Source organism: Chrysemys picta, chromosome 13 (genome assembly GCF_011386835.1).
Source record: "Chrysemys picta bellii isolate R12L10 chromosome 13, ASM1138683v2, whole genome shotgun sequence".
Taxonomy (NCBI): Eukaryota; Metazoa; Chordata; order Testudines; family Emydidae; genus Chrysemys; species Chrysemys picta.
The window spans coordinates 48,671,692-48,688,360 of record NC_088803.1 but is presented as its reverse complement, the minus strand read 5'-3'; the positions used below and the strand labels follow the sequence as shown (position 1 = coordinate 48,688,360).

The window sequence follows — 16,669 nt, the reverse complement described above, 5'->3', positions numbered from 1 at the left end:
CTGTGTGTCTAATATCCTGGGATCAACACGGCTACAATTACACTGCATACAACATATTTCAAGGGCCCGTTCAAGGTGAAGTAGCCAGTCATAGGAAGAAAAGGGAGGGAGGGTGAGCTGGGGGGGGCGGAGTTAGTGGGTGATTGTTGTCATGAATCAAATTTTTCTTCTTTTTCTTAAAATGGTTGAGTGCAGTGTCCTTTAAATAAGTATTTAAGGTAATTTTCAGTAGGTATTTTCAAGTCACTGAGCTATCTGTATAAAATTGAATTAGAAAGTAAACACAAGTTTGCTTGAGAAATCCTGTTAACTTCCAAGTTCTATAATCAAGAAGTCCCCTTGGGTAGAAATTTTTAATTGCCACAATTTAAGATGTAGACTGAATTGTTAAGTATTGTGAAACTTCTAAAGTTTATTTCCTCATTTTCTGGTGTCTGCTGGTCTGGAGAATTATATCTCTTGAGTCAGAAATTTTTACGACTTCAGTAGTAATGCCAGTGCTACAGCATTTTTTTCACATTGGATGAACAATTTCAGAAGCTGAAGTTTTATATTTGATAATGTTTTTACTTTAGGATGTTTTTTGTTTTTGTTTTTTTTTGCGTTGGCACAATGCCAAGGCAGCCTACAACGAACCACCCTAATGTTAGACTAAATATGGGAAGTGAGGGATTGAGCACAGTATTAACTTTCAAGCTCTGTTTCCTTTTTTCTATTAAAGTGTTGATGAACAAGTATTTAACTCCCTTCTTGTAAATATATAGGGTAGAGAGAGATGCCTTCATTTTCACTTCCACAATAATGGAGAAAGTCACCCATAATACAGCTCAGATGAGTGTATGTGTGTAATTAATATATATATTTAAAATCTAGTTGTACTGAATGCTGTTCAGGTAATAATTTTTTACTTTAGTGTGAAGTACTATTAAAAGAATTTGACAGCGTACTTAAAATATGATAAAACACCACAGACTTCACTTAATATAACTTAAAACTGACTCCTTAATTCAGCTTGTCTCATTTTGAACCTGGTACGTTTATAAAACATCATGAATATTTTTTAGCTATAGGAGTAACCAACAAATAAATACTTCTAAATTTGCATATACATCTTATGTATGCGTACTCCTAAATTTGCATAAATATTTGAGCCAAATGACAGTACTAGAAGGAAAATTAGCAGTAAGATTTTTTCTGTTGAATGAGCTGTCTTAATGATTGCTGTGTAACTTTTTACAGTTTGATTACCTATCATTCAGTGTTAAATTCCTCCAGCACTGGGGGGGAGGAAAAATCCTTTGCTATTATCAGATACTAAATTCTTCCCAAACAAAGCAGCTATCTCTTACATGGTAAAAATACAAAGTCATTGCAGTTTTACACCAGCTCATGATTTTTATATCAGACTTCTAAAGTTTTCATAATGGGGAGGGAAAAACACTTCTAAGCTTCCAGAAGTTAGTGTTTGAAATATTTACTTTGAAAAAAGCAATTAAAGCGTTTCATTTAAAAAAATCTTCCATGAAAGCTAGAAAACATTTACTACTTATTAACCTTGAGTTTGATGTATAGGTTGACAGTATTTTATGGGGAAGTGTGTGTTTAAACACCTGTCTTTGATACACAAAAGCCAGGGAAGCTCAGATTTCTCAATTAGTTCTTTAATAGTGGTTGTGGCAAGATATTTGCAGTACATACATACAATAATATCACATATTGCTGAAAATTCTAGTCAACAGAGTTTAATATGGGGTGATTAAATATCTATGCTTTTATCTATGATTTTATTCAGTTTTGAGTCTGATCAGATATTTCATTGGAATTACTATACTACAACCACTTAGGTATCTGGACCAAAATAGGAATGTATGAGCCTCCTTTATGATGCACGTTGAGGCTTATCACATCTCACTTCATTTGTCAAGCACTATTACATAATTTAATTTAAAATGTCTGGACAAAAAGATTAACATTTTCAAAGTAGCTGCTGTGCTTAATTGTTGTGAATGTTATATCAACTAGGTCAAAAAGGCACTACTTAAGGGAAATATGGATGGTTCAGGAACGTCATTAATATCTAAAAACATTTGTGTTATCCCCATTGTTCTGTCGACATCACGTTTCTAGTGAGGCTCTATGAGGCAATATCTCCCTCAGCAAAAAAAAAAAAGATTTAAAAAAAAAATAGGTGAACCACAGAAAGGGCAAAATCTAGAAAAACAGCTAACCACGTCTGTTTTTGTAAGTAGAAGACAAAAATGTTAACGCCTCTTAAGCTTTCAGAAAAGCCAGAATGGTGGGACTGATGCACTGGGGGATTTTGTTGTTTATTTTAATTGCTTTCTTTTACAACTAGAAGATTTCTCACCGTTTTGAGCTAATTGTTGCAGTTACTTAATTTCAGTTTTGGACTGAAATTTGTAGGATTTCATTTCTGTGCAGATAGAGGCCATTTTTCTTTAAATGTAATGTCTTATTAATAAATGCTTATCTAATTTCCCATAAACCTGCCATTTTTCTGATACTGTCAGGTTTTAGATGGTTAATTTTTTTTAAATGAAGTGTAAAAATGCGATCAACTGTGCAATACAAACTATTTTAAAAGGGAAAGATAACTCTAGTTATACTACAGAATGATGATGCTTTCCTCCAAGTTTTCCCCTTGGATCCTAGAAAAACTGCAGTTGAAGATTTTGAGTTCAACTTCCTGCTTTGAATTATGATTACTTGCATTTTTATCTTGCATATCTAGGGCATTTCTATAAAATTAATCCCTTCAGGCATAGACATTCATATTTCAGAATTGTTTCATTTGTTTTATAAAACTGGATAATTAGCATATCACACTGTTTAGCCACATCACTTGTCCCGGCCTGAAGAAGTTTATAATCTAAGTTAGACATAAAGCAAAGCATGGTAAGCAAATGGTGCTAGAGGGGGTTGGGAGGATGATGGTGGCAAAAGTATTTGTGTATGTTTTATATTCCTGAGGTCACGAGTATGTATTAAGCTACAACAGGATCAAAAGTCATATTTGAGATATAGAAGTATATGAAATCTTCCATAATTTTCTGTTGGGTAAAATGCTGACACATGTAACTGAATTTCATGTGTGTTCTGAAAATCCTTACACAAATCACTGCAACCTTGGGAGACCTGTATAAAATTGCTAAATATGAACCATTTATAATTACATACAAGAGAGTCCCGTTGGTAAATATGACTTCTTCCTCATTTTAAATATTCTACACAATACTTACAAATATAGCAAATACAAACACACATCTCTCCAGAATAGCCTTTTATTTTATTTCTGCAACTCTAATATACCAGTCAGGAAGTGCTGAGTCATTCACTGTTATCACCAGTAATAAAGCAGCACTGCTCAGATTTCCCAAAAGTCTTGGCACTGAGGGGGACTCAAGGTTTCACCCAGTTTGTTTTCAAATCCCAGATGTGCTCTGCCTGACTTTGTACTAGGGTGACCAGATAGCAAGTGTGAAAAATCGGGACAGGGGGTTGGGGGTAATAGGCACCTATATAAGAGAGAGGCCCAAATATTGGGATTGTCCCTATAAAATCGGGACATCTGGTCACCCCACTTTGTACTGAGTCACAGAAATATGCTTCTGCCCCATTTTACTGAAACCAATAAGAAAAGATACGTACTCAAAATGAGTCAGAAGTTCAATAAACCGAAAAAGGAGGTCTGGAAATGTTAGTTTCTGCAGCCACATCAATACATGGCTCTTGGGTATATTTGCCTCTCCTGTTCCCAGGACTCCTGACTGTTGAATGAAGTATCTGGGCTTTCTGCCTCCAGTAATTCCGAGCCTTTTTTGGCCAAACTGAAATGGTAGGAAACCCTTCTCTGTCTAGTTTCTAGGCTGGATATATGTTTTGGTACTATGGAAGTGCTTAGGTACCACAAAGAAAGTACTATGGAAACCTCTAAAATAATCTTTACCAATGAAAGAACTAAATCTTGAGAGTTAGGAGCAAGCTTATTACATTTGGACATCAATGAAGTCTCGTCATATTAGACTGTTGGGCCCTTTTCCTCACCTCCCTGTCCATATAAGTATTAGGTATTACTATTATTTCATAGTTCCTATACATCCTAACTTTGGCTAATATTGTCCCAGTACACCAAAAAATGGGACAGCGATAGTTACAGTGAATCATTTTTAGGACAAAAAATTACTCTAGTTCACTCAATGGAGAAATTCAGTCATTCGTTCCACGTGATCACACTCAAGATGTCAAAAGGAAGTTGTTTCATCCTGGACTGGAAATGGTTACATTTTGCCCCACAAGATTCAGGAAGGAGTCACTTGGAATGTCATTATTGACTGAGCGAGTGTAACTAATCTGGCACCTGTGGATCTTCAAGATGCTTACATTCATGTGCCAATAGCTACTTCCAACTACAATATTGTGACAACTGGTTTATTAGAACATCAGTTCCCCGAGTTCTGATGAAAGTGTTTCATAATAACAGACCATCTAAATAAGGTGTGGACTTGTCTCTAGAGATAATGGACCTTTTTCAACTAGTGTCAAACAAGTCCAAAAGTCTCTCTCTTACCCAGGAGGTTACACATCTTGGAGTCCATTTCAAAAGAGATGGAAACATATTTATCCTAAGAGTCTGAACTTTGCCGCTGCTTTCTGATTCTATTGCAGTGGGTGTGGAGGGTAAAGCACAAAACGTGTTGGGTCTCCTGATAACTTGTCTTGAGGGCATTCTATAGGAGAGGTCCAGGAAGTGTTACCAAATCCTCTATGGTAAACTTGACTTCTTCGATTAAATCTTATATTTAGAAGTCCTACTTGTTTAAAAGGTTCTGTGTCATTAGAAGGGTCCACATTAACCAGTCTAGCTACATCTAGTCTGAGAGGGGAAGCATAAAGTCACAACTTGGTCTTCCCAGCATTCCTTCAGAAGGAAGAAATAGAATGACATTTCAGGAGTTGCTCCTGAATAATCTCCCACATCCTCAGTCCTTCACATAATGGGCTATTTGATGTATCATAAAAGATCCAGGATGGTGGTGTAGCAATTAGAATTGTCATCCGTAAATGATGTTTCTGTATGTAATACCCCAATGTGGAACTGTCCTTACCTGCTTTTGCTGATTTTCCTGATCCTGCTGTGCTGAATCATTCCCTAACAGGTCCAGGAATTATAGCATGGACACCTTTGTCACCACCTTATGTCCCCAAGTGGAGTTGTTGCACAGTTGAGAATTGGGGCCTTCACTTGCATAATCTTATACTTTTTCCTGACATCAAATTGCCTGTCTAATATCTTACAGCTTTGCAGTGGCAGAGGGAGAGGTTGGCGATTAGAAAAACCTCAAAGTTAAATAAAAACTTACTAATAACTTGTTAGAGATGTCAGATTATTTCACTTTCAACTGGAGCAATTAGAATGAGAGACTGTATGAAAGCTCAGTGCAGCAAACGGTGCCCAACTCAGTCCTTAAATCATGTTTGTGTAAAGGAAAAGTAATTGATTTTTTAAAAACAACGTTTAATTTAGTAAAATTCAGTCAAGCTCTAGGAAATGATTCGCCACTGTGAATTCGTTCTCTCAAATTTACAAAATCTAGACAATAACTACATGTACTGGAATAAGGGTTAAGTAAATTGTTATAACTTGATTATTTAATTCAAATAGTAATATGTGGTACATTGTTCAAAAAGCACTGGTGAAGTTTTTTCATTGTCATGCAAGTTGAATATTAATATCTGATTGTTAATGAAACCCATGTCTGGACTCTTCGAGGGTGGTAAAGTTTTTTTAAATGTTTTGTATATATTGTGATGTATCTTCATAATTTTTCTTTGAGAATCTTAAAGGAGTTTGTCTCCATATTCAGCCTCTTCTTTGTATGGAATATATTCTGTCCAGTGTTTAAATACTCAATTTATTCCAAACCAAGCTAAGATATACCTATGCACATTTTTTTCATATTTTAATAAAGCCAGTGAAAGTTAAAGAATTGTGAGCTTGTAATAGGTTGTATGACACAAATTGAAGTTGATGTCTGTTTGAAAATTAGACTGTTCGGAGGCATTATTTCCCAGACTGTTCTTTCTGAATGAATAACTGGTTTTCATTAGTAGGATGATGTCTGCCATCTAAATGAATATCAGAAGTAATAATACAATTATCAAATCTGTTGCAGAATGAAGATACTAAGTGTAATACAATTTTTTACAATATTTGTAAAGCTTCTTCAGTATAGTTAGGTATGACTGTACTTGGCCATTATTTTATAGCCATATCTTTATTGTTTTTCTGTTTGTTTTAACAGCCCAGAAGGAAGAGAAGAAGAGTGAGGATAAACCTGTAGAACCTACCACAGCATCAAAGAAAGGGGTTGCTTCAGCTTCTACAGTTGAGAAACAGATGTCTTCCCTGTCCAAAAACCTTGGTCCAAAGAAGTCCCCATCATTTACTAGCACTTCACTAACTAAACACCCAACTAAATATTCTGCTGCGAGCTTCAAAGGTGTAATTCCTAAGAAATCTTGGCTTTCATCAGGCAATGTTTCCTCTTCAAAACAGTCACCTCTTTCTCATGGTTCACCATCAGTTTCCAGAAAATCAGTTGTCTCTTCCAATTTACCTGGAGGGCTTAGAAAAACGGCAATGTCTTCCACTTCAGCTACATCTGCAATTGCACAAGCAAAAGGAGCAGCTAACCCCACTCAATCACAACCCAACTCTCAAATTCGACAAAATATACGACGATCCCTCAAAGAAATTTTATGGAAAAGGTGGGAATTCAACACACTTACTTTGTACAGTAACTCCTCACTTAACGTTGTAGTTACGTTCCTGAAAAATGCGACTTTAAGCGAAACTATGTTAAGCGAATCCAATTTCCCCATAAGAATTAATGTAAATAGGGGGAGTTAGGTTCCACGGAAATGTTTTTCATCAGACAAAAAACTCTCTCTCTCTCTCACACTCACATACACTCTCTCTCTCTCTGTTTTAAACAAACAATACTGTTCACAGCTATGATGATTGTGAAGCTTGGTTGAGGTGGTGAAGTTAGAGGGTGGGATATTTCCTTGCTGCTAAATCAGTGATTCTCAAACTTTTGTACTGGTGACCCCTTTCACATAGCAAGCCTCTGAGTGCGACCCCCCCATATAAATTAAAAATATGTTTTTATATATTTAACACCATTATAAATGCTGGAGGCAAAGCAGGGTTTGGGGTGCAGGTTGACAGCTCGCAACCCCCCATGTAATAACCTCATGGCTCCCTGAGGGGTCCTGAACCCCAGTTTGAGAACCCCTTTGCTAAATGATGAACTAGGACTTGGCTGAGCCCTCAAGGGTTAATACATTGTTGTTAATGTAGCCTCGCATTCTACAAGGCAGCAGGAATAGAGGGGAGGGGAGATAGCATAGCAGACAGACATATACCTTTTGTGTGGGAGAGAGAGAAATGCACCCTGCCCCTTTAAGTAAGCTGACCCACTCTTAAGTGCATTGTCTTTATAAGTGGATCAGGTAGTTGAGAGAGTAGCTGCTGCCCCAGGCAAGCAGCGCTCTCTCTCTGTCCTTGTCCCTGTCCTCACCCTGCTCTATATGGAGAAGAAGGGGTAAGCGGGGTATAGGAGTGGGGGGAGGAGGACACCCTGACATTAGCCCTCCTCTTCTCCCTCCCCCCCCACCCCCCAGCAGCTCCAAGGCAGAGGGCAGGAGCAGCACATGGCAGTGGGGGGAGGCATAGCTGCAATTGATAGCCTGCTGCCAGCTGCTGCACAGGGAACTTAGGGGAGCGGAGAGGTGATAGGGGGGCTGCCGGTCACCCTGGTTCCAAGCCCCCACCAACTAGCTGCAACAGGCTGCTCTTCCCACAAGCAGTGGACAGAGCAGGCGGCTGCCAAACAAAGTTAGAAGGGAGCATTGCACAACTTTAAATGAGCATGTTCCCTAATTGATCAGCAATGTAACAATGAAACAACTTTAACCGGGATGACTTTCATTGAGGAGTTACTGTAAAGGCATTAACAAACTTTGAAATAAATGTTTAGGCTGCACTGCTCTTTAACAGTGATAAGGAGGCAGTGACTTTCATGCTTCAAGTGAAATAGTTGACATAAGCGTAACATTAAAGTGAAGTAAAGAAAGTTTGGTGATATCTCACATTCAGAGGTAAAAATTCCAAATGCACAGAATCAGAATTGAATGTTAAATGTTCGTAAAGGGCAGGGGAAAAAACCTGAAGTATGATGGCAATTTTAATATGAAGTCTTAAATCACAACATAGAAACTTTTATAATGCAGTTGTTACTAAGTTAAAATCTAAAGAAAATATACAGAATACAGTATGATTAATATACTTTCCTGTTGCCAAAGGATAGAAATGTGTGATGTATAGGTTTACCCCTTCCCTTATCTCCCCTCCAAGAAAAAATAGTAGTAATCACACCATTTAAAAACAAATCAGTTATTGACAAACACTAAAGCACCATGCAATTTCAAACTATTGCTAATTGGTTTTAAAATAAAATAAAAAATCAGAGATGGTTACACAAACAAGTACAATGTCATCTTAACTTTTCCTCTTTAGTGGTAGGGAAACTAACTTCTTGTAGTTCCATTCAAAAGTGAAAATAAAAATACTTGTGTGGAGAATATTGCCTCTAAGGCCTCGAACCTGTAAACATTTAAGTACGTGATTAGCTTCATGCATGTGAGTAGCCTCACTGAATTCACAATTTTTTTTTGAGATTTTGCTCACAATTAAAATTGCCAAACTTATTTAATATCAATGTTGTATTTAGAGGTAGTATAATAATAATTTTTTTAAATTTTTTTTGTACAGAGTCAATGATAGTGATGATCTGGTCATGACAGAGAGTGAAGTGGGCAAGATAGCACTGAATATTGAAAAGGAAATGTTTAACTTGTTTCAAGTTACAGACAACCGATATAAGAGTAAATATCGCAGTATCATGTTCAATCTTAAGGACCCAAAAAATCAGGTTTGTGTTCTTAAATGCTGGGTATATGCTAAAATATATTAAACCTCTTTGACACTTAACGTTTTTAATTTCCATCTGCAAAACTAGCTCTAAATTTTGAGGCTGTAGAACTTACCCGAAGTTATTCCAAAATCATTCACATCTTGACTGAAAAGAAGTGATTTTTATCATACAGTTATCCAAAATGTCTTTGTGTGTGAACTCATTAATTCCTAGCAAGCTTGGTTACTTTGATTCAGAATACGATACTGCTTATAATGATATATTGGGCAAAGATGGCAAGAAATTCCAACTCTCTCTACCTTTCTGGCATTGTGTGACACGTTGGATGACTTCAGCCAGAGTGGATCCACAAATTCACTGGAGATGAACAGAATGATGATTCTTTTAAAACATGAATTGAATGCTTGTGAAAATGTAGACCTGAGAGCAGAGTAAGCTGAGGTCCTTTTTATTCAAAAAATAGATATAGCATAGGTAGTGGTAGTGCAAACTTTCCTCACACCCCTTTGGAAATGCAGTTTGCCTTACATTGGAGGATTACTTTTAGTGATCAGAAAATAGTTCATCTGTATGCCCATTCAGTCCTTGGTATCTGTTCGTACTAAGCCTTTTCAGTTTTGCTTACACCTAGTTAGTACCTTTTTAATATAGAGTTAATAAATTAAGGAATAAAGTTAATTCTTCTGTAAGAAGAATCTTCTTTACTAGTTATCTAACTCTTAGTATTCTTCAACATAGCAGTAAAGTAGGTTTTTGTTTCAGGGACTTTTCCATCGTGTTCTTCGTGAAGAGATTTCTTTGTCAAAGCTAGTGAGAATGAAGCCAGAAGAACTTCTCTCCAAAGAGCTGTCTGTGTGGAAAGAGAAACCAATCAAATCAGTAAGTAATGTAATTCTGTTTATCATGTATTCACATAGGAATTGTTGATGGGTTTGTGACTTTCCAGAGTCAAAAGTTTGTTTGTTAACATTTGCTGAGGGTGAGAATTTTGGCAGACCAATACGTTTTGTAGCCATCAGTGGTTATTGAAAGAATAAGTAATAGGGTACAAAGTAGGGTACATTTGTAATTAACTATTTCAAATAGGTAATAGGATACAAGTACATATGTGGGTTTTTGATGTTAGAATATAATTTTATGCTTTTCTTAGATAACAGAGTCAAGAAGTAAATCTCATGAAAGCAAGAAGTCAGTCATAAAACAGGAAAACATACCAGATGTAAATATGGAAGATTCTCCACCAGTGTCTGACTCAGATGTAAGTATAAACAGTTGTTTAAGTGCTGAACCACTGAGGAAAATATGACAACTAATTCTGCATAGTTTCTAAATATGTAAAATAACCATTTGTTTTTTACAAGGATTTGCTTTTTAATTTTAGGAGTGCACCAAGCTTAATGATGGGCATACTACTGCAGACGGTCTTTAAAATCAGACACTATATATTTATCTACCTTTGATGCTCATTTAAAAAAGATACTAATTTTTAGAAGTGATCTTTGTTTCTGAAGAGTTGATCTATGCTTTCTGATAACTTTCCATATGAAAACACAATCGGTAATATCACAGTTTGGTTCCTGGGAAAACTTCTGATTTGTTAGGAAATATTTTTGACGTCAGATGGGGACTGAGAGCAGAACAACTCTTAAAAAAGAGAGCTCTTGATTTCCTGTGACATGTCCTTACTAAAGACTGGGGAGGGGGGGAAGAAACACAGGTAAAGTGATAATGTATAAAGAATGTTTTCAAAATACAATGCCTTTTCAAAGGTGCTGAGACCAAATGACTTTTTAAGGTTTTTGTTGTTAAAACAACTAAAATTCAAATTAATGAACAACCAGTCATTTTTGGTTTTGGTTTTTGCATTTGTTCATTTTTAGGAGCAGCAAGAATCAACCCGAGATGCACCAGAGAAAAGTAGTGCTCCCCTTCTGGATATTTTTAGCAGTATGTTAAAGGACACAACAAGTCAGCATCGAGCCCATCTTTTTGACCTGAACTGCAAAATCTGTACAGGTATACATAAGGTTCAGTTTAGAGAGAATGTCAATGTAGTGTTGCACATAAGAAATCTTATGTGTAAAGGGCCAGTCCAGCACTCACTGAAGTCAGTGGGAAGATGTCTATTGACTTCGGTAGGCTAGGACCAAGTCCATGTTGAATAAACTGGTCCTTTTTGTAGTTGTGTAGAATTTATTGATATAATTTCTTTTTTTATTTAGACCACCTTACCTCAACTTAGTTATTTATTTAGTAGGTAGTAAACTCTATTTTCAGTTTTGAGAGAGAGAGAAGAATGCTTAACTGCAGATGCTATATAAATTATTTGTTTTTTCTTTCCAGCATGATTTATTATATGAGTAACAATAAATAAAACTTTCGTTTGTCTAATTTAAAGGTCAGATTTCAGCATCTGATGATGAACCAGCACCAAAGAAATCAAAATTGTCAATGACTTCTGCTAAAAAGATGGAGACCCAATCAAAGCCAGAAGTAAAGCCAAAATATGAAAGTTCTACATCAGCTGCAGCGCCTGAAACAGAGGCAGTATCTGAAAACACAACAGAAACTCTTGGATCTGTATCAGAAACAGTCTCTCAGTCAGTCTTGGAAACAACGTATTTTCCTACAACACAGGGGCATCATAATGCAGAATCTGCTTTGCCTGAAGAGGTCTCCATTTATCCTACTTCTTGCATTGCAGGAGTTGTCACTACAGTAACTGTATCTGGCAGGGACCCCAGAACGGCAATGAGCAGTTCATCTGGTATTGTGACCTCAGCATCGCATTCCAGCCCTGCGCCTGACAAAGTTTCCATGGTGGAATCCAGACAGGAAATATCAAAATCTGTTTTAACAGCTCCTAAATCAATATTAACAAAACCATCATCCTCACCAGATCCAAGATATTTGACAGTTCCACCATCACCAAATATCAAGTGTGTAAATTTTATAGTAAACCAACCTCCTGAGCCTTTGACATTACTGTTTTCTACCAATAATATGTTTTTTTCTATATTAAGAAGAAAGGCAGTTCAGATTTTAAAATATGTCCTCACTCAGAAAAACTTTTGATTTATCATCCCCTCATTTTTCCTCTCCAAATGGCATACTCTGCCTACATTAAAAGTAAAGGGCGTTATGAATGTGGGATAATGGGTATATAAACTTCATTATAAATAGAGAGAATCAGTGGAGTTACTCCAATTTTACATGGGTATAGCTAAGAGCAGAATTTCATCCTAAAATTAAAATATTCTTAGATTTGATTTTGAGGGGTGGTTGGAAATTCTCAGTAATTGATCAATTTAGTAAAAGGACAAGGACACACAGGGCTGGTCTACTTTGGGTGTGGGGGAGTGGGAATCGATCCAAGATACGCAACTTCAGCTACGCAAATAGCATAGCTGAAGTCAAAGTATCTTGGATCGAATTACCTGGGGTCCAGACGGCGCGGGATCGATGGCTGCGGCTCACCCGTCGACTGCGCTACCGCCGCTCGCTCTGGTGGAGTTCTGGAGTCGTCGGTGAGCGCGTTCGGGGATCGATATATCGTGTCTTAACGAGATGCGATATATCGTTCCCGGATAAATCGATTGCTACCCGCCCATATGGCGGGTAGTGAAGACGTACCCTTACATTCAATATACATAACAGAGAAACCAAACATACCCTATAATTTGGATAAAATACTTTTTTGTTTTTGTTTTTCAGTTTTTTCCAAAGTCAGTTATAATTTATAGTCACATTCAGTTCTTTACTATGAGGATGTTTTCATACATGCAGTATCATTCACTTATTTAGTGGAAGGATGCTTAAATTTACTATAGAGTCTGAGATAATATAATCACATTGTTAGCCTGATTCTACAAAATATCTCCCTCACGGTATCCTTCATTCCCTGTCTCAGCATATTTGCTTTTATTTTCAGTAGCTCCTTGCATTCTTTCACCAGAATTCAGTTAATTTCCAAGCATAATTTAGATAATAATTATTTGGATTCTTAGTAGAATTAGATGTTTAAATTTTTTCGGAATACCTATTCGCTTGTTTAAAATGCCTCAATAGTTGAGGAGTGGGGGGAGGCAGAAGAAAAAAAGGGAAAGTGTCATTTCTAACCTTTTTCTCCCCCGATTTTGTTTTGCAGCACCACAGAGTCACGGTCCCCTCAGGATGGAGATACTTCCCTCTTTCTTTCTCGTCTCAGTACCATTTGGAAAGGATTTATTAACATGCAAAGTGTGGCCAAGTTTGTCACTAAAGCATATCCCGTCTCTGGGTGTTTTGAATATCTTAGTGAGGTTAGAACAGATGTTTGTATGTATAGAATACATCTATATTTTTCGCTTGTTACAAAGATTCAGGTCATTTGTTAAATATTGCTACACTGAAATTATTACAACACTAAATGGCATCACTTTACTAAAAGGAACAACTATCTGTTTGGCTCAGTATGCCAGTATGAAAGTTTTGGAAGTAGGAAGCATTTTAACGATGAATAAACTACAAAAAGTAGTTGATATTTTACACTACAACTGTCACTGGGCATAGGGTGGATATCTATTTGGTATAAAACACAAAACAACCAGACAATTTGGACTGACTAGAGATGGTCAAATAATATTTGCAAAAATTAAGCAGCATTATTTTTGAATAAGTTATTCAGCAATTTGCTTTTAAATTATTCACCTTGCTCTAATACTGAACTTAACATTAGAATATTGGCACTATGGGCACTTTGTGCAAAACCACTTCTGAGCTTTTTAAATATTTGTAGCAAGTATAAAAATTGCTTTATATTTGAATTCATAAACAAAATACTTACATAATACTTTTAGAATAGCAATTATAATGTCAAGCAATGCATCTTTTACCTTTTTAAAATATTTTAGTGTACTGCACTGAACAAAACAAATTGTTTTCTGTTAAGGAACTAATTTTTTTTCATTATAATCTCCTATTTCTATGAGACCATAAAAACTGTAGAGTTAAGACTGATGTTGACTTAAACCTTCCTTCTTTTGCACCTGTAATATCGAACAATATGGGTAGGATTTTCAAAAACACTTGGCATTGGCTTAACTCTGCTCCCATTGAAGTCAGTGGGAGTTTTACTATTGACTTCCTTGGGAACAGAGTTAAGCCAATTGTGGAAACTTTTGAAAATCCCCCCCTGCATCTAGAAATTAGGCCATTGGGGCCAGATCTAGTGCTCATTGAAGTCAACAGAAAGACGCCCAGTGACTTCACTGAGCACTGGATTAAGCCTCAGCAGTGTATGTGGTTCTGACTAAAGTTGGAAAATTTCTGTTGTAGATCTAGTAAGCCTATATTTAAAGTCCAGTTTTCAGTGTTGTTTTTGATCTATCCGACTCTTGGCAGTCAGATTTTAAATATGTAATATATGTAGGGCTTCTGTTTTTCAGGGTTTAGAAATGTCATTCTGAGGGGGCTATTTTAAAGAATTCTTTAGTTTTATGTATCTGTCCAAAATCAGGGGTTTTTCCATGTTGTCAGTTCGGACACACTGCATTGAGTAATGAATATTATATAAATTACTCATTACAATAACATATACTTCGAAATGTTCCCTAGTGTATTGTAAGGTAGTCCTGTTCCAAATAGCACTATTCTAAAGCACACCCACAGCGTCTACATGGACCACTTAATGCGCAACACACTGTGCTTTAGAAATAGTCCCCCCGTAGTCCACATCACTGCTTTGAGTAGACAAGCCCTGAATACTCAGTAATCCTATCCAGTGTTTTTCTGGTGTTTATTCGATGAACACTACTTTCATTTTTTATTTATGTATACATTTGTTCTCTTTTGCGTTGGATGCATTTTATTGGTTATCATCACTAAAAACCTCAAATCCAAAGCCCTAAATATATGGCAATGTGTGCATATGTTCAGACAAACTGCTGTTCCACTCAAAATAGAGACTTCACATTTAAAGAAAAATATAACTTTTTTTTTTTTTTTTACAGTAATTCTTTTTGGAACAAGTTCTGTAGTTCTAAAACAAGAAGCCCATTTTAAAAACCGTAAGAATTATTTAGTTATTAAAAGGCTTCAGGATCCTTAGGGTCCTCTAAGAGCTAAAAATGGCCTTGTTTTGGCTTCAGTCCCTGAATTGATGTTTTGAGGTATCTATGACTGTCTTAAGCCACTCTTGGCATGGAAAAAGCAGCAGTTTAAAAAATGGACTTTGCTTAAAACTTACTTAGAGACACAATTTTTAAAAAATATATTTTTCAGGTCAGGTTTGAAAAGTATGATCTTCTGGTATTAGATTAGATGGACCACTGGTCTGATCCACTATGGCAATTTATATGGTCCTCTAAGAAGTGAGATATTGCACTTTTTATTATTTTTAATTAAATAAAAACAAATGGTAGAGGTATATTTTATTTCTGGGAGTATGCAGATTTGAGTGACCTCCTTTTACAAAAAGTGTGCATTTGTTAATATCAGAACAGATTGGAAACTTTCTCCCTTTTTAAAGCACATTTTATGAAGGTATATTATATTTTGTATGAGAATATAAATGTGTGTTTTAGGGCATGACTTTATTATTTGTAGTTGTAATGTGGGAGCCATGGTGGTAATCACTTACAGTATTTGTACTGATAAATTTCCTGTAGCATTCTGACTGAGAGACCCTAACTAGAACACACATGGCTCGTATTCATGGGGCATAACATTCTGTTAAAGTGCAAGTAAGGAGAAGAATTGATACTGCTATACTGGGAATTAGGGTGATAAAAAATTCACTTGTGTATAGAAAGGGATGCTTACCTGCTCAGTGCAAAGCAAATGAGCAGATTTAGCTAATGGTGCATATGGAAGTCCTTCAACTTTCATTGTCATTCTGGACTGCCTTTTTCCTTGTAATATACTGTCACGCTCCCAGTAATGTGCAATAACTACATTCATTTTGCAGTTAAGAAAAGGCAGTCTCATATTAAAATACAGTGCATCTCCTAAGTCATAAAAGGCAGGCTAAAATATTATAATGTTATAGCCTCCTCTTCCTGGAGCATAGCCTCCAATAGGCTATTGGGATGGGGCGATCTACATTGCTTTAAAACAACATATTGTGTTTATGACGCTTTCTCATATTACCATGTAATACTTCTTGTTTAGGATTTACCAGATACAATTCATATTGGTGGGAGGATCTCACCGAAGACAGTCTGGGATTATGTTGGCAAACTCAAATCTTCCCTTTCTAAGGTACTCACTTAAAATCCTATGTATAGCAGTGAAGAAGAAAACTAATTTTATAAAAAGTAATCATAGAATCCTAGAAATGTCGGTCTGGAAGAGACCTTAAGAAGTTTTCAAGTCCATCTCCCTGTACTGAGGCAAAACCGAATAGATGTAGACCATACCTGACAGGTGTTTGTCCCCCCTGTTCTTAAAAGCCTCCGATGATGGGGATTCTACAACCTCTCTTGGAAGCCTATTCTAGTGCTTAACTACACTTATAAAGTTTTTTCTAATATCTAACCTAAATCTCCCTTGCTGCAGATTAAGCCCATTACTCTTATCCTATTGTAAGTGGACATGGAGAATTGATCACCATCCTCTTTATAACAGCCATTAACATATTTGAAGACAGTTATCAGGTCCCCCAATGCCCA

The 16,669-nt window shown here is 36.4% G+C and overlaps 1 protein-coding gene across 9 annotated transcripts in view; it reads left to right on the top strand.

Annotated features, from left to right (window-relative positions):
• The window catches only part of DIDO1 (death inducer-obliterator 1), an 88,624-nt gene that overhangs the window by 53,688 nt on the left and 18,267 nt on the right, over nt 1-16,669 (top strand). For 8 of the 9 annotated variants that reach the window (XM_005302892.5, XM_042858440.2, XM_042858438.2 and 5 more), the window contains 8 exons: nt 6,324-6,789; nt 8,858-9,017; nt 9,783-9,899; nt 10,171-10,278; nt 10,901-11,036; nt 11,419-11,959; nt 13,168-13,321; nt 16,170-16,259. In XM_005302892.5, the coding sequence (XP_005302949.1) occupies nt 6,324-6,789; nt 8,858-9,017; nt 9,783-9,899; nt 10,171-10,278; nt 10,901-11,036; nt 11,419-11,959; nt 13,168-13,321; nt 16,170-16,259 (1,772 nt within the window). The remainder of the gene's footprint in view (nt 1-6,323; nt 6,790-8,857; nt 9,018-9,782; nt 9,900-10,170; nt 10,279-10,900; nt 11,037-11,418; nt 11,960-13,167; nt 13,322-16,169; nt 16,260-16,669) is intronic. The other variant, XM_042858439.2, reaches the window with a different exon arrangement.